General features: G+C 41.6%; 1 protein-coding gene across 1 annotated transcript in view; it reads left to right on the forward strand.

The window, feature by feature from the left end:
• The first annotated feature begins 1,240 nt into the window (after window positions 1-1,240).
• The window catches only part of LOC120991969, a 562,088-nt gene continuing 547,063 nt past the window's right edge, over window positions 1,241-16,265 (forward strand). Inside the window, 1 exon segment of the mRNA XM_040420728.1 lies at window positions 1,241-2,852. Within this exon segment, the coding sequence (XP_040276662.1) occupies window positions 1,388-2,852 (1,465 nt within the window). The 5' untranslated portion in view covers window positions 1,241-1,387.

Here is a 16,265-nt window from a genome sequence, read left to right on the forward strand (position 1 = left end):
CCTCTTATATCACAAGGTAAGAGCCGTCATGTGCAGTGTATACACGTGTGTGCAGTGACATGTAACGTAGGAGCACCAGTCTCTTATATCACAAGGTAAGAGCCGTCATGTGGAGTGTATACACGTGTGTGCAGTGACATGTAATGGAGGAGCACCAGCATCTTATATCACAAGGTAAGACCCGTCATGTGCAGTGTGTACACGTGTGTGCAGTGACATGTAATGGAGGAGCACCAGCCTCTTATATCACAAGGTAAGAGCCGTCATGTGCAGTGTATACACGTGTGTGCAGTGACATGTAATGGAGGAGCACCAGCCTCTTATAGAAGATCATTTTCCATTCAGAATGCATTAGGGCAACACCGAGAGCCCATGACGAATCTCACAAAAGGAAAACCAAAACGCCAGTGTGAAAGTAGCCTAAGTCGTTGGTGTCTCAATAAAATGTGAAAAAATTTGTATTAAAATTCTTGTCTGGCATCGGCTTTAAATTGCTAAATGTGATCCTGTTGTCCATCACTTAAGCGATTATCTGCTCATCCCCTTCAGACTGAACATGTGACTTCTAGCAGTAATTGCATGTCCCAGAATGTTCCAGCTGCATTAGAGCGTGTTCACACATGGCACATTTATTGTAGACATTTCCATATATTGGGTTGTTTCTGCAGCAGGTGCATGGATCATTACAAGCCAGATTCAGGGTAGCGGGACAGTCACAGAAATGTCTGCAGCTGATCTGCTATGTGTGAACTTGCTGGTAGATAACCAGTGACTGATCTGTGCTGCTCTTATAATCTGTCCAAAAAGGGGGAATTTTAAGGTTCCGCATATAGAAACAACAGGCAAGTTCTGCAGGGGCAGGGCTCATGATGCTCCAGTGTTTCCAGACATGGTCAGGCTTTTCAAATTTTTTTGTTTTGTTAAGTCATTATTTACTGTATGTAATAAAAGTCATGACCTGGTGTAAACCAGAATCCTGGACTTTGTCAGGAAGTTTTAGAAGCTTTGTAAGGCTGGGATCACAAGTGCAGTTTTTTTGGCCAAAGTCAGGAATGGATTTCAAATAAATGAACACTTCTCCTTCCTGCTGGATCAACTTCCAGACGAATAGGAATGTTATAAGTTTGTCTACTCTGTAGGTTGCAAAAAAAAACCTTTAAAACAAATTTTTATCTGAACAGAAAATCCCAGTAAGAAATGTGAAAATGTCATGTTACCACTAGATGAAGATATACTGCAGCGCTCTTCAGGAGAAAACCTCATTACTCTTAATGTACATCCAGGACTTCACAGTACAGATCTGTCATATAATCCTCCTAATTATGAGGAACCTTCTCCGGACCAATCACAGATTGTTACCGCAAGTACAGGTCAGAAAAGGATTAAAATGTTTCATTGTGGTAAAGAATCCACAAACAGCTCAGGACTTTCTACACACCGAAGACGTCGCAAAGGAGAGAAAATGTATTCATGTTCAGAATGTGGAAAATGTTTTACACGGAAATCATATCTTGTTACACATGAGAGAATTCACACTGGGGAAAAGCCGTATTCATGTTCAGAATGTGGGAAATGTTTTACACAGAAATCAGATCTTGTTATACATGAAAAATGTCACACAGGAGAGAAACCATATTCATGTTCAGATTGTGGGAAATGTTTTACACATAAATCCAATCTTGTTACACATGAGAGAATTCACACTGGGGAAAAGCCGTATTCATGTTCAGAATGTGGGAAATGTTTTACACAGAAATCAAGTCTTGTTATACATGAAAAATGTCACACAGGAGAGAAGCCATATTCATGTTCAGAATGTGGGAAATATTTTACACGGAAATCAGATCTTGTTATACATGACAAATGTCACACAGGAGAGAAACCATATTCATGTTCAGAATGTGGGAAATGTTTTACACAGAAATCCAATCTTGTTACACATGAGAGAATTCACACTGGGGAAAAGCCGTATTCATGTTCAGAATGTGGGAAATGTTTTACACAGAAATCAGATCTTGTTATACATGAAAAATGTCACACAGGAGAGAAACCATATTCATGTTCAGAATGTGGGAAATGTTTTACACATAAATCCAATCTTGTTACACATGAGAGAATTCACACTGGGGAAAAGCCGTATTCATGTTCAGAATGTGGGAAATGTTTTACACAGAAATCAGGTCTTGTTATACATGAAAAATGTCACACAGGAGAGAAGCCATATTCATGTTCAGAATGTGGGAAATGTTTTACACGGAAATCATATCTTGTTATACATGAGAGAAGTCATACAGGAGAGAAGCCGTATTCATGTTCAGAATGTGGGAAATGTTTTAGACAGAAATCAGATCTTGTTATACATGTAAAATGTCACACAGTAGAGAAATCATATTCATGTTCAGAATGTGGGAAATGTTTTACACAGAAATCCAATCTTGTTACACATGAGAGAATTCACACTGGGGAAAAGCCGTATTCATGTTCAGAATGTGGGAAATGTTTTACACGGAAAGCAGATCTTGTTTACCATGAGAGAATTCACACTGGGGAAAAGCCGTATTCATGTTCAAAATGTGGGAAATGTTATACACAAAAATCGGATCTTGTTTACCATGAGAGAATTCACACTGGGGAAAAGCCGTATTCATGTTCAGAATGTGGGAAATGTTTTACACAGAAATCAGACCTTGTTAAACATAAGAGAATTCACACTGGGGAAAAGCCGTATTCATGTTCAGAATGTGGGAAATGTTTTACACAGAAATCAGATCTTGTTAAACATGAAAGACGTCACACAGGAGAGAAGCCATATTCATGTTCAGAATGTGGGAAACGTTTTTCAGATAAATCAAGTCTTCTAAAACATAAGAAGAATCACACAGGAGAGAAGCTGCATTCAGAATAAGAAAAATGTTTTTGCTTCTAAAGCCATAATTAGGGGTCATTAGTGAAGTCACACAAGAGAGAAGCCATATGGCCACAATATAACGAAACAATATTTCACTGGGTCATAGACATTGTTTTCATTTCAGGTTGTATATTTGGATATACAGGGAGTGCAGAATTATTAGGCAAGTTGTATTTTTGAGGATTCATTTTATTATTGAACAACCATGTTCTCAATAAACCCAAAAAACTCATTAATATCAAAGCTGAATATTTTTGGAAGTAGTTTTTAGTTTGTTTTTAGTTTTAGCTATTTTAGGGGGATATCTGTGTGTGCAGGTGACTATTACTGTGCATAATTATTAGGCAACTTAACAAAAAACAAATATATACCCATTTGAATTATTTATTTTTACCAGTGAAACCAATATAACATCTGAACATTCACAAATATACATTTCTAACATTCAAAAACAAAACAAAAACAAATCAGTGACCAATATAGCCACCTTTCTTTGCAAGGACACTCAAAAGCCTGCCATCCATGGATTCTGTCAGTGTTTTGATCTGTTCACCATCAACATTGCATGCAGCAGCAACCACAGCCTCCCAGACACTGTTCAGAGAGGTGTACTGTTTTCCCTCCTTGTAAATCTCACATTTGATGATGGACCACAGGTTCTCAATGGGGTTCAGATCAGGTGAACAAGGAGGCCATGTCATTAGATTTTCTTCTTTTATACCCTTTCTTGCCAGCCACGCTGTGGAGTACTTGGACGCGTGTGATGGAGCATTGTCCTGCATGAAAATCATGTTTTTCTTGAAGGATGCAGACTTCTTCCTGTACCACTGCTTAAAGAAGGTGTCTTCCAGAAACTGGCAGTAGGACTGGGAGTTGAGCTTGACTCCATCCTCAACCCGAAAAGGCCCCACAAGCTCATCTTTGATGATACCAGCCCAAACCAGTACTCCACCTCCACCTTGCTGGCGTCTGAGTCGGACTGGAGCTCTCTGCCCTTTACCAATCCAGCCACGGGCCCATCCATCTGGCCCATCAAGACTCACTCTCCTTTCATCAGTCCATAAAACCTTAGAAAAATCAGTCTTGAGATATTTCTTGGCCCAGTCTTGACGTTTCAGCTTGTGTATCTTGTTCAGTGGTGGTAGTCTTTCAGCCTTTCTTACCTTGGCCATGTCTCTGAGTATTGCACACCTTGTGCTTTTGGGCACTCCAGTGATGTTGCAGCTCTGAAATATGGCCAAACTGGTGGCAAGTGGCATCTTGGCAGCTGCACGCTTGACTTTTCTCAGTTCATGGGCAGTTATTTTGCGCCTTGGTTTTTCCACACGCTTCTTGCGACCCTGTTGACTATTTTGAATGAAACGCTTGATTGTTCGATGATCACGCTTCAGAAGCTTTGCAATTTTAAGAGTGCTGCATCCCTCTGCAAGATATCTCACTATTTTTGACTTTTCTGAGCCTGTCAAGTCCTTCTTTTGACCCATTTTGCCAAAGGAAAGGAAGTTGCCTAATAATTATGCACACCTGATATAGGGTGTTGATGTCATTAGATCACACCCCTTCTCATTACAGAGATGCACATCACCTAATATGCTTAATTGATAGTAGGCTTTCGAGCCTATACAGCTTGGAGTAAGACAACATGCATAAAGAGGATGATGTGGTCAAAATACTCATTTGCCTAATAATAATGCACGTAGTGTAAAAGCTTAATAGATGTCACATAACGGCTTCTATAAAACATCTAATAAATCCTGTTTAGGAAGACATATTATGTTCATGACTTATATTTTAAACCATACAGTTAACACATTCAGCCCCGGAGGGTTTTTTGCATTTTCATTTTTTGCTCCCTACCTTTCCAGGACTTTTGTATTTCTACATTTTCATAGCCGTATGAGCGCTTGTTTTTTGTGGGACAAGTTGCATTTTCTAATTCCACCATTTAATATTGCAAATGATGTATTGGGAGATCAAAAAAAATTCCATGTGGGGTGCAATGGTAAATATAAATATCTCCTCCCAGAATATCTTCTGTAATTGTACACAACCTCCCCTGTGAATCCAACAATTCCACAATGCATGAAGAACCTTGCTGTGCCCTGGAAATAACCGATAGTGTGTGTCCTACACTTTCACCTTCTATGTGCGTTGTTTAGAAAAGGTACGTTTTCTGTCTGTGACCTTCAGAAGATTGTTCCTGCGCCTCTTTTAACGCCCTACTGGTATCTTGGGTAGGCGTTACCCCAAACGCCCCTTCCGCCTCCTCGGCCTCCCTGTGCATCCTGACATCCTCTGCTTTAGATCTATATTTATGTGCACTAATGGACTTAATCAATAGCCCCCTCAGATATGCTTTCATAGCATCCCATACCGTATGAGGAGACGACGTGCCTGTATTAAAAGTTAAATATTCTTTAAGGGATACAGTCATATTTGTCAGGTCCCCCAGAATTTTCAACCAAACTGCATTGCATTTCCATATTTCGGCCCAATTCTAGGCCTCCCAATGTCCAGTTCCACTTCCAGTATGACATGGTCTGAAATCGACCTGGGGAGATAATCGGAAGACCTAACAATCGGAAACATCCCATCATTGACCAGTGCTAAGTCTATTCTAGATAAGGTGCAATATGTGGACGAGCTACATGAGTATTTGCGTACTGTCGGGTGCCTCAGTCTCCATACATCCAGTAAACCCACCTCTGTCATGATATTGCACAGTGCCGATGCGCCCGGGGATCTTCCAGATCCCTCCACCCTACATCTGTTCATCCAATCGTCCGGTGTACAGTTGTAATCTCCCAACAACATCCACGGAATTCCAGAATATTTTCCCACATACTCAAGGATCACTCTCAGCAGGGTTGACGCAAACAGCGGAGGAATATATAATGCAACCAGTATCATCTGAATGCCTTCAACAATGCATAGTAGATATACAGATCTTCCCTCCTCATCTAAATATTCCTTAATACATTAAAATCTAATTTCCTTATGTAGTAATATACTTACTCCCCTGGAATGCGAGGATAACACCGCATGAGTAAGCTTTATTAACCAATGTAATGTATCCTTGGTTAGGTGCTTTTCTTGGAAACAGCAGATAGCTGGCTGAAAACGCAGTAGATAGCGCATGTCAGCCATACCTCTCACATTCCAGCTGAGTATCCTAGTCATGCGTGTCATAGTCTTGATATAAACCATAAGAGTGATTCTACATATAATGATAACCCTATACCTATGTTGGAGTGAGTACCTCCCCCTCCCTTTCCCTCCAAAACCCCTCCCCTGTATAACAGATTTATTCCAACAGGAATAATTTTTAAACCGCTCTTCCCTAGGGCTCTCCTTAGGCTACTTTCACACTTGCGGCAGTGTGATCTGGTGGGCAGTTCCGTCGTCGGAACTGCCCGCCGGATCCGCCGATTTGGATATGACTGAAAGCATTTGTGAGAAGGATCCGGATGCGGATCTATGTCACAAATGCATTACAAGAATGGATACCTCTCTCCGCTTGTCATGCGGACAGACGGATCCGTCTTGTATTTTTTTTTCCACATTTTTACCGGTCTGCGCAGGCCGGAAGGACGGATCCGGCAATCCTATGGGAAAAATGCGGCATTCAGGCAAGTCTTCAGTTTTTTTTCGTCGGAAATAAAACTGTAGCATGCTACGGTTTTATCTTTTGCCTGATCAGTCAAAACAACTGAACTGAAGACATCCTGATGCATCCTGAAAGGATTACTCTCCATTCAGAATGCATGGGGATATGCCTGTTCAGTTCTATTCCGGTATAGACCCCCTGTGACTGAACTCTATGCCGGAAAAGAAAAACGCTAGTGTGAAAGTAGCCTTAACTCGAATGTCCACCTTTTAAAACAGCATATATAACTTTGCAATATTTAACTGCTCTTAAGAGCAAGATATGAATTAGAAACTCTTCTTGAGTTGCACTTGTAGTGCTCTACTCACGCTCCTGTTACAGAGGAACCAACATACACTGCTCAAAAAAATAAAGGGAACACAAAAATAACACATCCTAGATCTGAGTTAATTAAATATTCTTCTGAAATACTTTGTTCTTTACATAGTTGAATGTGCTGACAACAAAATCACACAAAATAAAAAAATGGAAATCAAATTTTTCAACCCATGGAGGTCTGGATTTGGAGTCACACTCAAAATTAAAGTGGAAAAACACACTACAGGCTGATCCAACTTTGATGTAATGTCCCTAAAACAAGTCAAAATGAAGCTCAGTAGTGTGTGTGGCCTCCATGTGCCTGTATGACCTCCCTACAACGCCTGTGCATGCTCCTGATGAGGTGGCGGACGGTCTCCTGAGGGATCTCCTCCCAGACCTGGACTAAAGCATCTGCCAACTCCTGGACAGTCTGTGGTGCAACGTGACGTTGGTGGATAGAGCAAGACATGATGTCCCAGATGTGCTCAATTGGATTCAGGTCTGGGGAACGGGCGGACCAGTCCATAGCATCAATGCCTTCGTCTTGCAGGAACTGCTGACACTCCAGCCACATGAGGTCTAGTATTGTCTTGCATTAGGAGGAACCCAGGGCCAACCGCACCAGCATATGGTCTCACAAGGGGTCTGAGGATCTCATCTCGGTACCTAATGGCAGTCAGGCTACCTCTGGCGAGCACATGGAGGGCTATGCGGCCCTCCAAAGAAATGCCACCCCACACCATTACTGCATTACTGACCCAATGCCAAACCGGTCATGCTGGAGGATGTTGCAGGCAGCAGAACGTTCTCCACGGCGTCTCAAGACTCTGTCACGTCTGTCACATGTGCTCAGTGTGAACCTGCTTTCATCTGTGAAGAGCACAGGGCGCCAGTGGCGAATTTGCCAATCTTGGTGATCTCTGGCAAATGCCAAACGTCCTGCACGGTGTTGGGCTGTAAGCACAACCACCAGCTGTGGACGTCGGGCCCTCATATCACCCTCATGGAGTCTGTTTCTGACCGTTTGAGCAGACACATGCACATTTGTGGCCTGCTGGAGGTTATTTTGCAGGGCTCTGGCAGTGCTCCTCCTGTTCCTCCTTGCACAAAGGCGGAGGTAGCGGTCCTGCTACTGGGTTGTTGCCCTCCTACGGCCTCCTCCACGTCTCCTGATGTACTGGCCTGTCTCCTGGTAGCGCCTCCATGCTCTGGACACTACGCTGACAGACACAGCAAACCTTCTTGCCACAGCTCGCATTGATGTGCCATCCTGGATAAGCTGCACTACCTGAGCCACTTGTGTGGGTTGTAGACTTCGTCTCATGCTACCACTAGAGTGAAAGCACCGCCAGCATTCAAAAGTGACCAAAACATCAGCCAGGAAGCATAGGAACTGAGAAGTGGTCTGTGGTCACCACCTGCAGAACCACTCCTTTATTGGGGGTGTCTTGCTAATTGCCTATAATTTTCACCTGTTGTCTATCCCATTTGCACAACAGCATGTGAAATTGATTGTCACTTAGTGTTGCTTCCTAAGTGGACAGTTTGATTTCACAGAAGTGTGATTGACTTGGAGTTACATTGTGTTGTTTAAGTGTTCCCTTTATTTTTTTGAGCAGTGTATATATTTATATGAATTTGCATTATATTTTATCTATTTATTAATTTATTAATCATGAATTTAAACATGTATATATACAGTACAGACCAAAAGTTTGGACACACCTTCTCATTCAAAGAGTTTTCTTTATTTTCATGACTATGAAAATTGTAGATTCACACTGAAGGCATCAAAACTATGAATTAACACATGTGTAATTATATACATAACAAACAAGTGTGAAACAACTGAAAATATGTCATATTCTAGGTTCTTCAAAGTAGCCACCTTTTGCTTTGATTACTGCTTTGCACACTCTTGGCATTCTCTTGATAATCTTCAAGAGGTAGTCCCCTGAAATGGTTTTCACTTCACAGGTGTTCCCTGTCAGGTTTAATAAGTGGGATTTCTTGCCTTATAAATGGGGTTGGGACCATCAGTTGCGTTGAGGAGAAGTCAGGTGGATACACAGCTGATAGTCCTACTGAATAGACTGTTAGAATTTGTATTATGGCAAGAAAAAAGCAGCTAAGTAAAGAAAATCGAGTGGCCATCATTACTTTAAGAAATGAAGGTCAGTCAGTCAGCTGCAAAAATTGGGAAAACTTTGAAAGTAAGGGCTATTTGACCATGAAGGAGAGTGATGGGGTGCTGCGCCAGATGACCTGGCCTCCACAGTCACCGGACCTGAACCCAATCGAGATGGTTTGGGGTGAGCTGGACCGCAGAGTGAAGGCAAAAGGGCCAACAAGTGCTAAGCATCTCTGGGAACTCCTTCAAGACTGTTGGAAGACCATTTCAGGGGACTACCTCTTGAAGCTCATCAAGAGAATGCCAAGAGTGTGCAAAGCAGTAATCAAAGCAAAAGGTGGCTACTTTGAAGAACCTAGAATATGACATATTTTCAGTTGTTTCACACTTGTTTGTTATGTATATAATTCCACATGTGTTAATTCATAGTTTTGATGCCTTCATAGTCATGAAAATAAAGAATGAAAATAAACTTTTGGTCTGTACTGTATATGTATTGTTTTTTTAATGTGTTTTTTGATTTTTATATTTAATATAATCATGTATGTTTTAATTCAGTAATAGGGTGCATGACATATTATTTTAATTATTTACATATTGATTAACAATTTTATTTATTGTAATGTATTGATCATGTTTTAATAAATAATAGTATTGATTGTGATAATTTTTTATATATTTATAGTTATATTCACATATATATTGTACAGTATTTCTAAATGTATTTACTGTATAATATGTAGATTATTCAAAATATGAAATGTACAGTTGCTTTTTAATTATATTTATGTATTGATTAAAGGGAACCTGTCACCGGGATTTTGTGTATAGAGCTGAGGACATGGGTTGCTTGATGGCCGCTATCACATCCGCAATACCCAGTCCCCATAGCTCTGTGTGCTTTTATTGTGTATAAAAACCGATTTGATACATATGCAAATTAACCTGAGATGAGTCCTGTCCCTGACTCATCTCACATACAGGACTCATCTCAGGTTAATTTGCATATGTATCAAATCGTTTTTTTTCCACAATAAAAGCACACAGAGCTATGGGGACTGGGTATTGCGGATGTGCTAGCGGCCATCTAGCAGCCCATGTCCTCAGCTTTATACACACAATCCTGGTGACAGGTTCCCTTTAATGTCAGTATTGATCCATTTTTAAATAATCAGACATTATTTATTTTCTTAATTTATTTTTTAAAGTAATTAGTGTGAATGGCCACACAGCACACAATCTGACCTCACTAGTCTGCTCCAGGTTTCCCGATCAGGCACATGGAAGATGCAGCAGAACACTGTGTTTTCGCTTACAACGACATTGTGTGTTTTTTCTCGAAGCCAGAGGGCTGTGGAAGGGTTGGTGTTTAGCAGCGGCTCTTTTGTTCCTCCTCATGTCTGTGAGGAGGAATGTGTCCCGACGCTCCACCAACCCATACACGATCAGTATCGCACACACGTTAGTCTACATCCAACTGCTACACCCATCCCTCATGTGCCTTTGTGAGCACCGAAGGCAGTGATGAGCCAAGTTTCATCGGCCGGAGTCTGGAAGCGTTCCGTCATGATCCGATGGGCGCAACGCAAACTCCCTTTGGCGATGAAGCAGCGTTGTTCAAAGGCTGATGGAAGGGTCCACATTGGGGCTTCCACCAGTGAGCAACCTGCATGATCTCTTGCCGGTCCTAGGGCATAATGATCCATTATAAGGGCCTATTTTGAACACCCAGGGTATTAGTGTCAGGCGCAAAGGGTGCTTACTTCAGCATGGCTGGGCTGACAGGCATAGCGGATCGCCAACACTGTCATCCAGCACAGTGCATTTTTGAGTCTGTTAAGAGGGGAACAAGTGTTCTTCAGTTACATAGAACTGACAGTAAACTGTTTGTGCATAACGATTAGCAGTTTGGCTCCTTTCACACGGGTGTCGCAGATATGGTCCGAATGCGTCGCGTGTGCTTTCATGTAAAATCATGTGGTTTTGAAAGCAAAGTCAATGACTTTTATCTGCGATTGTGTTAAGTTATTCATTTTTTTTCCATGGTGGTTCAATGCGTTTTGATGTGCTTTTCATGCCTCAATTAAAAAAATTAAGATTTATTTACAACATATTTTACCAACCATCATTGAAAAACGCAACGTGCCCCCACCTGCTTCAGGATGCGATGCAGCCCCATTAACTTCTATGGGCCCTGTGTTGCTTTAAAAACGCAGGATATAAAACAAGCTGCATTTTTGAAGCAACGCACAACTGATGCGTGAAAAATAAAAGCTCATGTACACAGACCCATAAAAAATAATGGCTCAGGATTCAGTGCGTGTGCTATGCGTTCACATCACGCATTCCTCCCGCGCGTTTAACTCGCCCGTGAGAAAGAAGATTTTTTTTTTCTAATTTTATAAATTATTATTCTTTGAAGATTTATATAAATGTACAGTAATCCTGTCCTCTAAAATGCGGTTGTATGGAGGAGGAGAAAAATCAGCACTTAAATAGATCAGATGTAGAGATGTCGCGAACATAAAATTTTCAGTTCGCGAACGGCGAACGCGAATTTCCTCAAATGTTCGCGAACGGGCGAACCGGGCTAACCGCCATAGACTTCAATAGGCAGGCGAATTTTAAAACCCACAGGGACTCTTTCTAGCCACAGTAGTGATGGAAAAGTTGTTTCAAGGGGCCTAACACCTGGACTGTGGCATGCCGGAGGGGGATCCATGGCAAAACTCCCATGGAAAATTACATAGTTGACGCAGAGTTGGGTTTTAATCCATAACGGGCATAAATCAATCCTAATTTTTTTTGAACAACGTGGTTTAAAACATCCAGTGTGTGTATACGATCAGGTATGATGTTGTATCGATCAGGTAGTGTAAGGGTTACACCCGCTTCACAGACATTGACAGACCAAACTCCCCTTTTAATGCACCGCAAACAATCGCAAACTCCCCATTTGCACAAGGTTGGATACCAAGCTAGCCATGTCCCGTTGATGTCATTGAAGGTTTCTTCCTCCACCCAGCCACGTACAACACCAAGGGTCCCCGAAAGGTGAATTGAATTGATTTTTCGAACGGGGAGATGGTTAAAAAAACGCTGGCTCCCTCCCCTTTGTTTGAATCCACGGTCACTGCGTCTGCGCCGTGCAATTTACTCTCACATCCGATATGAGTATTATTTACTGTAGTTCTCTTCTCATCAGTTTAATCCCTGTTACGTCCCCAATCTGGGGTCCATTTATTGAATTGATTTTTCGAACGGGGGGGATGGTTAAAAAAACGCTGGCTCCCTTCTGTCACGGATGGTGTACAGGGAAACAAGACAATGCAATATAATCTATGACTCACTGGATCCACAACTAAGGAACAAAAGGGAGACCCCTGCATGAGACCTGCCACTCTCCCTTACTGCTCAGCCTATGCGAACACCCCAAAGGTGGATGGGCGCATATCCACGTACCTCGACTATCTTACACCTGACGACCCTACAATAGTGAGGGGACATGACCACCGGCTCCCTACACAGACACAGAGGGAGTCAGGGTCACCTGGATCCAGAAAACAGAAAATCACAAATACATAAACAGCACTTATCTTGCAGACGACTGGGAACTGGGAGCTGGGAACTAGGAACTAGGAACAGCATGCACACACACTCCAGGAAGTTGTATAAGCCGCACACTACTGCATTATGGGGAGGAACTTAAAGGGAAGCAATCAGTCCAACTGCATGACAGCTGAGATAGACTAACGAGATGAGGAACTGAAACCAAAACAAAGAAACTCAAGGAGGAGGATCTGGAAAGCTCCTGTCAGAGCTTCTCAACTGTCTGGTTGTGACACCTCCCCTTTGTTTTAATCCACGGTCACTGCGTCTGCGCCGTGCAATTTACTGTCACACCCGATATGAGTGGTATTTTCTGTAGTACTATTCTCATCAGTTTAATCCCTGTTACGTCCCCTATCAGGACGTGTATTGAATGGATTTTAGACAACCGCAAACAGTTGTCAAAAGTTGACAAACTCCTTGCAGAAATGTGATTTATCTGTGTGCGTCCTTCTTGTTACTTCCAATTTGGGGCACTGCGCGTGCGCTGTGCAATGTACTCTGCCACACGGTATGAGTGGTGTGTTAACTATTCTTATCAGTTTAATCCCTGTTACGTCCCCTATCCGGGGACTTGTGTTGAATTGATTTTAGGAACCGGGAGATGGAAAAAGCAGCTTGGTCGGTCCTCTTACTCCCAAGTTGGGGCACTGCACGTGCACAGAGCAATGTGCTGTGACACCCTATATGAATGGTGTCTTAACTAGTACTATTCCTATCAGTTTAATCCCTGTTACGTCCCATATCAGGGATTGCCTTTTGTGAAAAAAATTTTAGGCCGGGTACCTTCGACTGCCTTCACAGTGACAGACCAAACTCTGATACACCAAACTGAATTGATTTTAGGAACCGGGAGATGGAAAAAGCAGCTTGGTCGGTCCTCTTACTCCCAAGTTGGGGCACTGCGCGTGCACGGAGCAATGTGCTGTGACACCCTATATGAGTGGTGTCTTAACTAGTACTATTCCTATCAGTTTAATCCCTGTTACGTCCCCTATCCGGGGATGTGTGTCGAATTGATTAACCATTGTCGAATTAACGAACCATTACGACATCCTGAAATAATTTAGTTCTGAGCTCTGTACTTGCTTTGTATTGGAATTGATGGGGATTTTTTAAATTGTCAGAATTATTTCTAATAAACTATTAAGAGACTTTATTATGATTTTTTTTATTTTATGTATTAAAAACCCATACAACGATCACGAAGGGGAATTGACACTTGTATGTGCCTTTTTTTTTTTTTTTGCAGCCACAGTGCAGCACCAGAGGACAGAAAAATTTGGCATGTACACATGCCTGAAAAATAATGTTATTGTTGCAGCCGCTGTTGTAGCAGCGGCCGGAAAAATTTATGTTTTCCAGGCAGAAAGGTGACTAGAAACATAGAAACATAGAAACATAGAATGTGTCGGCAGATAAGAACCATTTGGCCCATCTAGTCTGCCCAATATATCTGAATCCTATGAATAGTCCCTGGCCCTATCTTATATGAATGATAGCCTTATGCCTATCCCATGCATGCTTAAACCCCTTCACTGTATTTGCAGCTACCACTTCTGCAGGAAGGCTATTCCATGCATCCACTACTCTCTCAGTAAAGTAATACTTCCTTATATTACTTTTAAACCTTTGCCCCTCTAATTTAAAATTGTGTCCTCTTGTGGTAGTTTTTCTTCTTATAAATATGCTCTCCTCCTTTACCGAGTTGATTCCCTTTATGTATTTAAAAGTTTCTATCATATCCCCTCTGTCTCTTCTTTCTTCCAAGCTATACATATTAAGGTCCTTTAACCTTTCCTGGTAAGTTTTATCCTGCTATCCGTGTACTAGTTTAGTAGCTCTTCTCTGAACTCTCTCCAGAGTATCTATATCCTTCTGGAGATATGGCCTCCAGTACTGCGCACAATACTCCAAGTGAGGTCTCACCAGTGTTCTGTACAGCAGCATAAGCACTTCACTCTTTCTACTGCTTATACCTCTCCCTATACATCCAAGCATTCTGCTGGCATTTCGTGCTGCTCTATTACATTGTCTTCCCACCTTTAAGTCTTCTGAAATAATTACTCCTAAATCCCTTTCCTCAGATACTGAGGTCAGGACTGTGTCAAATATTCTATATTCTGCCCTTGAGTTTTTTACGCCCCAGGTGCATTATCTTGCACTTATCCACATTAAATTTCAGTTGCCAGAGTTCTGACCATTCTTCTAGTTTTCCTAAATCCTTTTCCATTTGGCGTTTCCCTCCAGGAACATCAACCCTGTTACCTATCTTTGTGTCATCAGCAAAAAGACAAACCTTACCATCGAGGCCTTTTGCAATATCACTTATGAAGATATTAAACAAAATTGGTCCCAGTACAGATCCCTGTGGAACCCCACTGGTAACCTGACCTTGTTTTGAATGTTCTCCATTGACTACAACCCTCTGCTGTCTGTCACTCAGCCACTGCCTAATCCACTCAACAATATGGGAGTCCATGCTCAATGACTGCAGTTTATTGATAAGTCTTCTATGTGGGACAGTGTCAAAAGCCTTACTAAAATCTAGATATGCGATGTCTACTGCACCTCCACCGTCTATTATTTTAGTCACCCAGTCAAAAAAATATATAAGATTTGTTTGACATGATCTCCCTGAAGTAAACCCATGTTGTTTTTCATCTTGCAATCCATGGGATTTTAGATGTTCCACAATCCTATCCTTTAATAGGGTTTCCATTAATTTGCCTACTATTGATGTCAGACTCACTGGTCTATAGTTGCTCGATTCCTCCCTACTACCTTTCTTGTGAATGGGCACGACATTTGCCAATTTCCAATCTTCCGGGACGACTCCTGTTACTAATGATTGGTTAAATAAATCTGTTAACGGTTTTGCCAGCTCACCACTAAGCTCTTTTAATAATTTTGGGTGTATCTCATCAGGCCCCTGTGACTTATTTGTCTTCACTTTAGACAGCAAACTTAGAACATCTTCCTCTGTAAAGACACATGCATCAAACGATTTATTAGTCATCCTTTCTAGTGGAGGTCCTTGAAAGAATATTGTCCTTCTCTTTATGCACCGTGATTTCATCCTTTGTCCCCGAAGACAGACGTCTGGAGAACATGTCAGTGACACAAGCAGTATGATGTCAGTAACAGTTCTATTTATTGTTTGTCATACATGGGTCTTATATACATTCAGGCATACATACAAGAATAGCTGCAGCTCTCATTACAAAAATAACAGTCCCTTATAGAGACAGGCAACTCTCATTATAATAATGCTGACTAGAAACCTTTCCTTATAAAGACAGGAGGTAAATGTATACATAGTCACCCTTCAATATGATGTCACCCATCCTCTTGTCCTTCAAAAGATTATACAGCTAATTCTTGTTAACCCTTCAATCCCCTCTTAAGTCATGAATATGACTTATCTTTTCTCTCTCATAGAGAGGTAAGTAGCATATGCTTGTCCAGGGTCTGTGGGTTTTGGACACATTACACAAAACATCTGTATGAGGGAGGGAATACATTGGATGCAACAACATATGACAATCAAGGAAGCAATAATAATTATAATACTGATCAATAATGTTCTAAACCAACTCAAATCTGGCAGCCAGCTCAATAAGCAGTCCCACCAAGAGGATGACTCAACA

Source organism: Bufo bufo, chromosome 2 (genome assembly GCF_905171765.1).
Source record: "Bufo bufo chromosome 2, aBufBuf1.1, whole genome shotgun sequence".
NCBI lineage: Eukaryota > Metazoa > Chordata > Amphibia > Anura > Bufonidae > Bufo > Bufo bufo.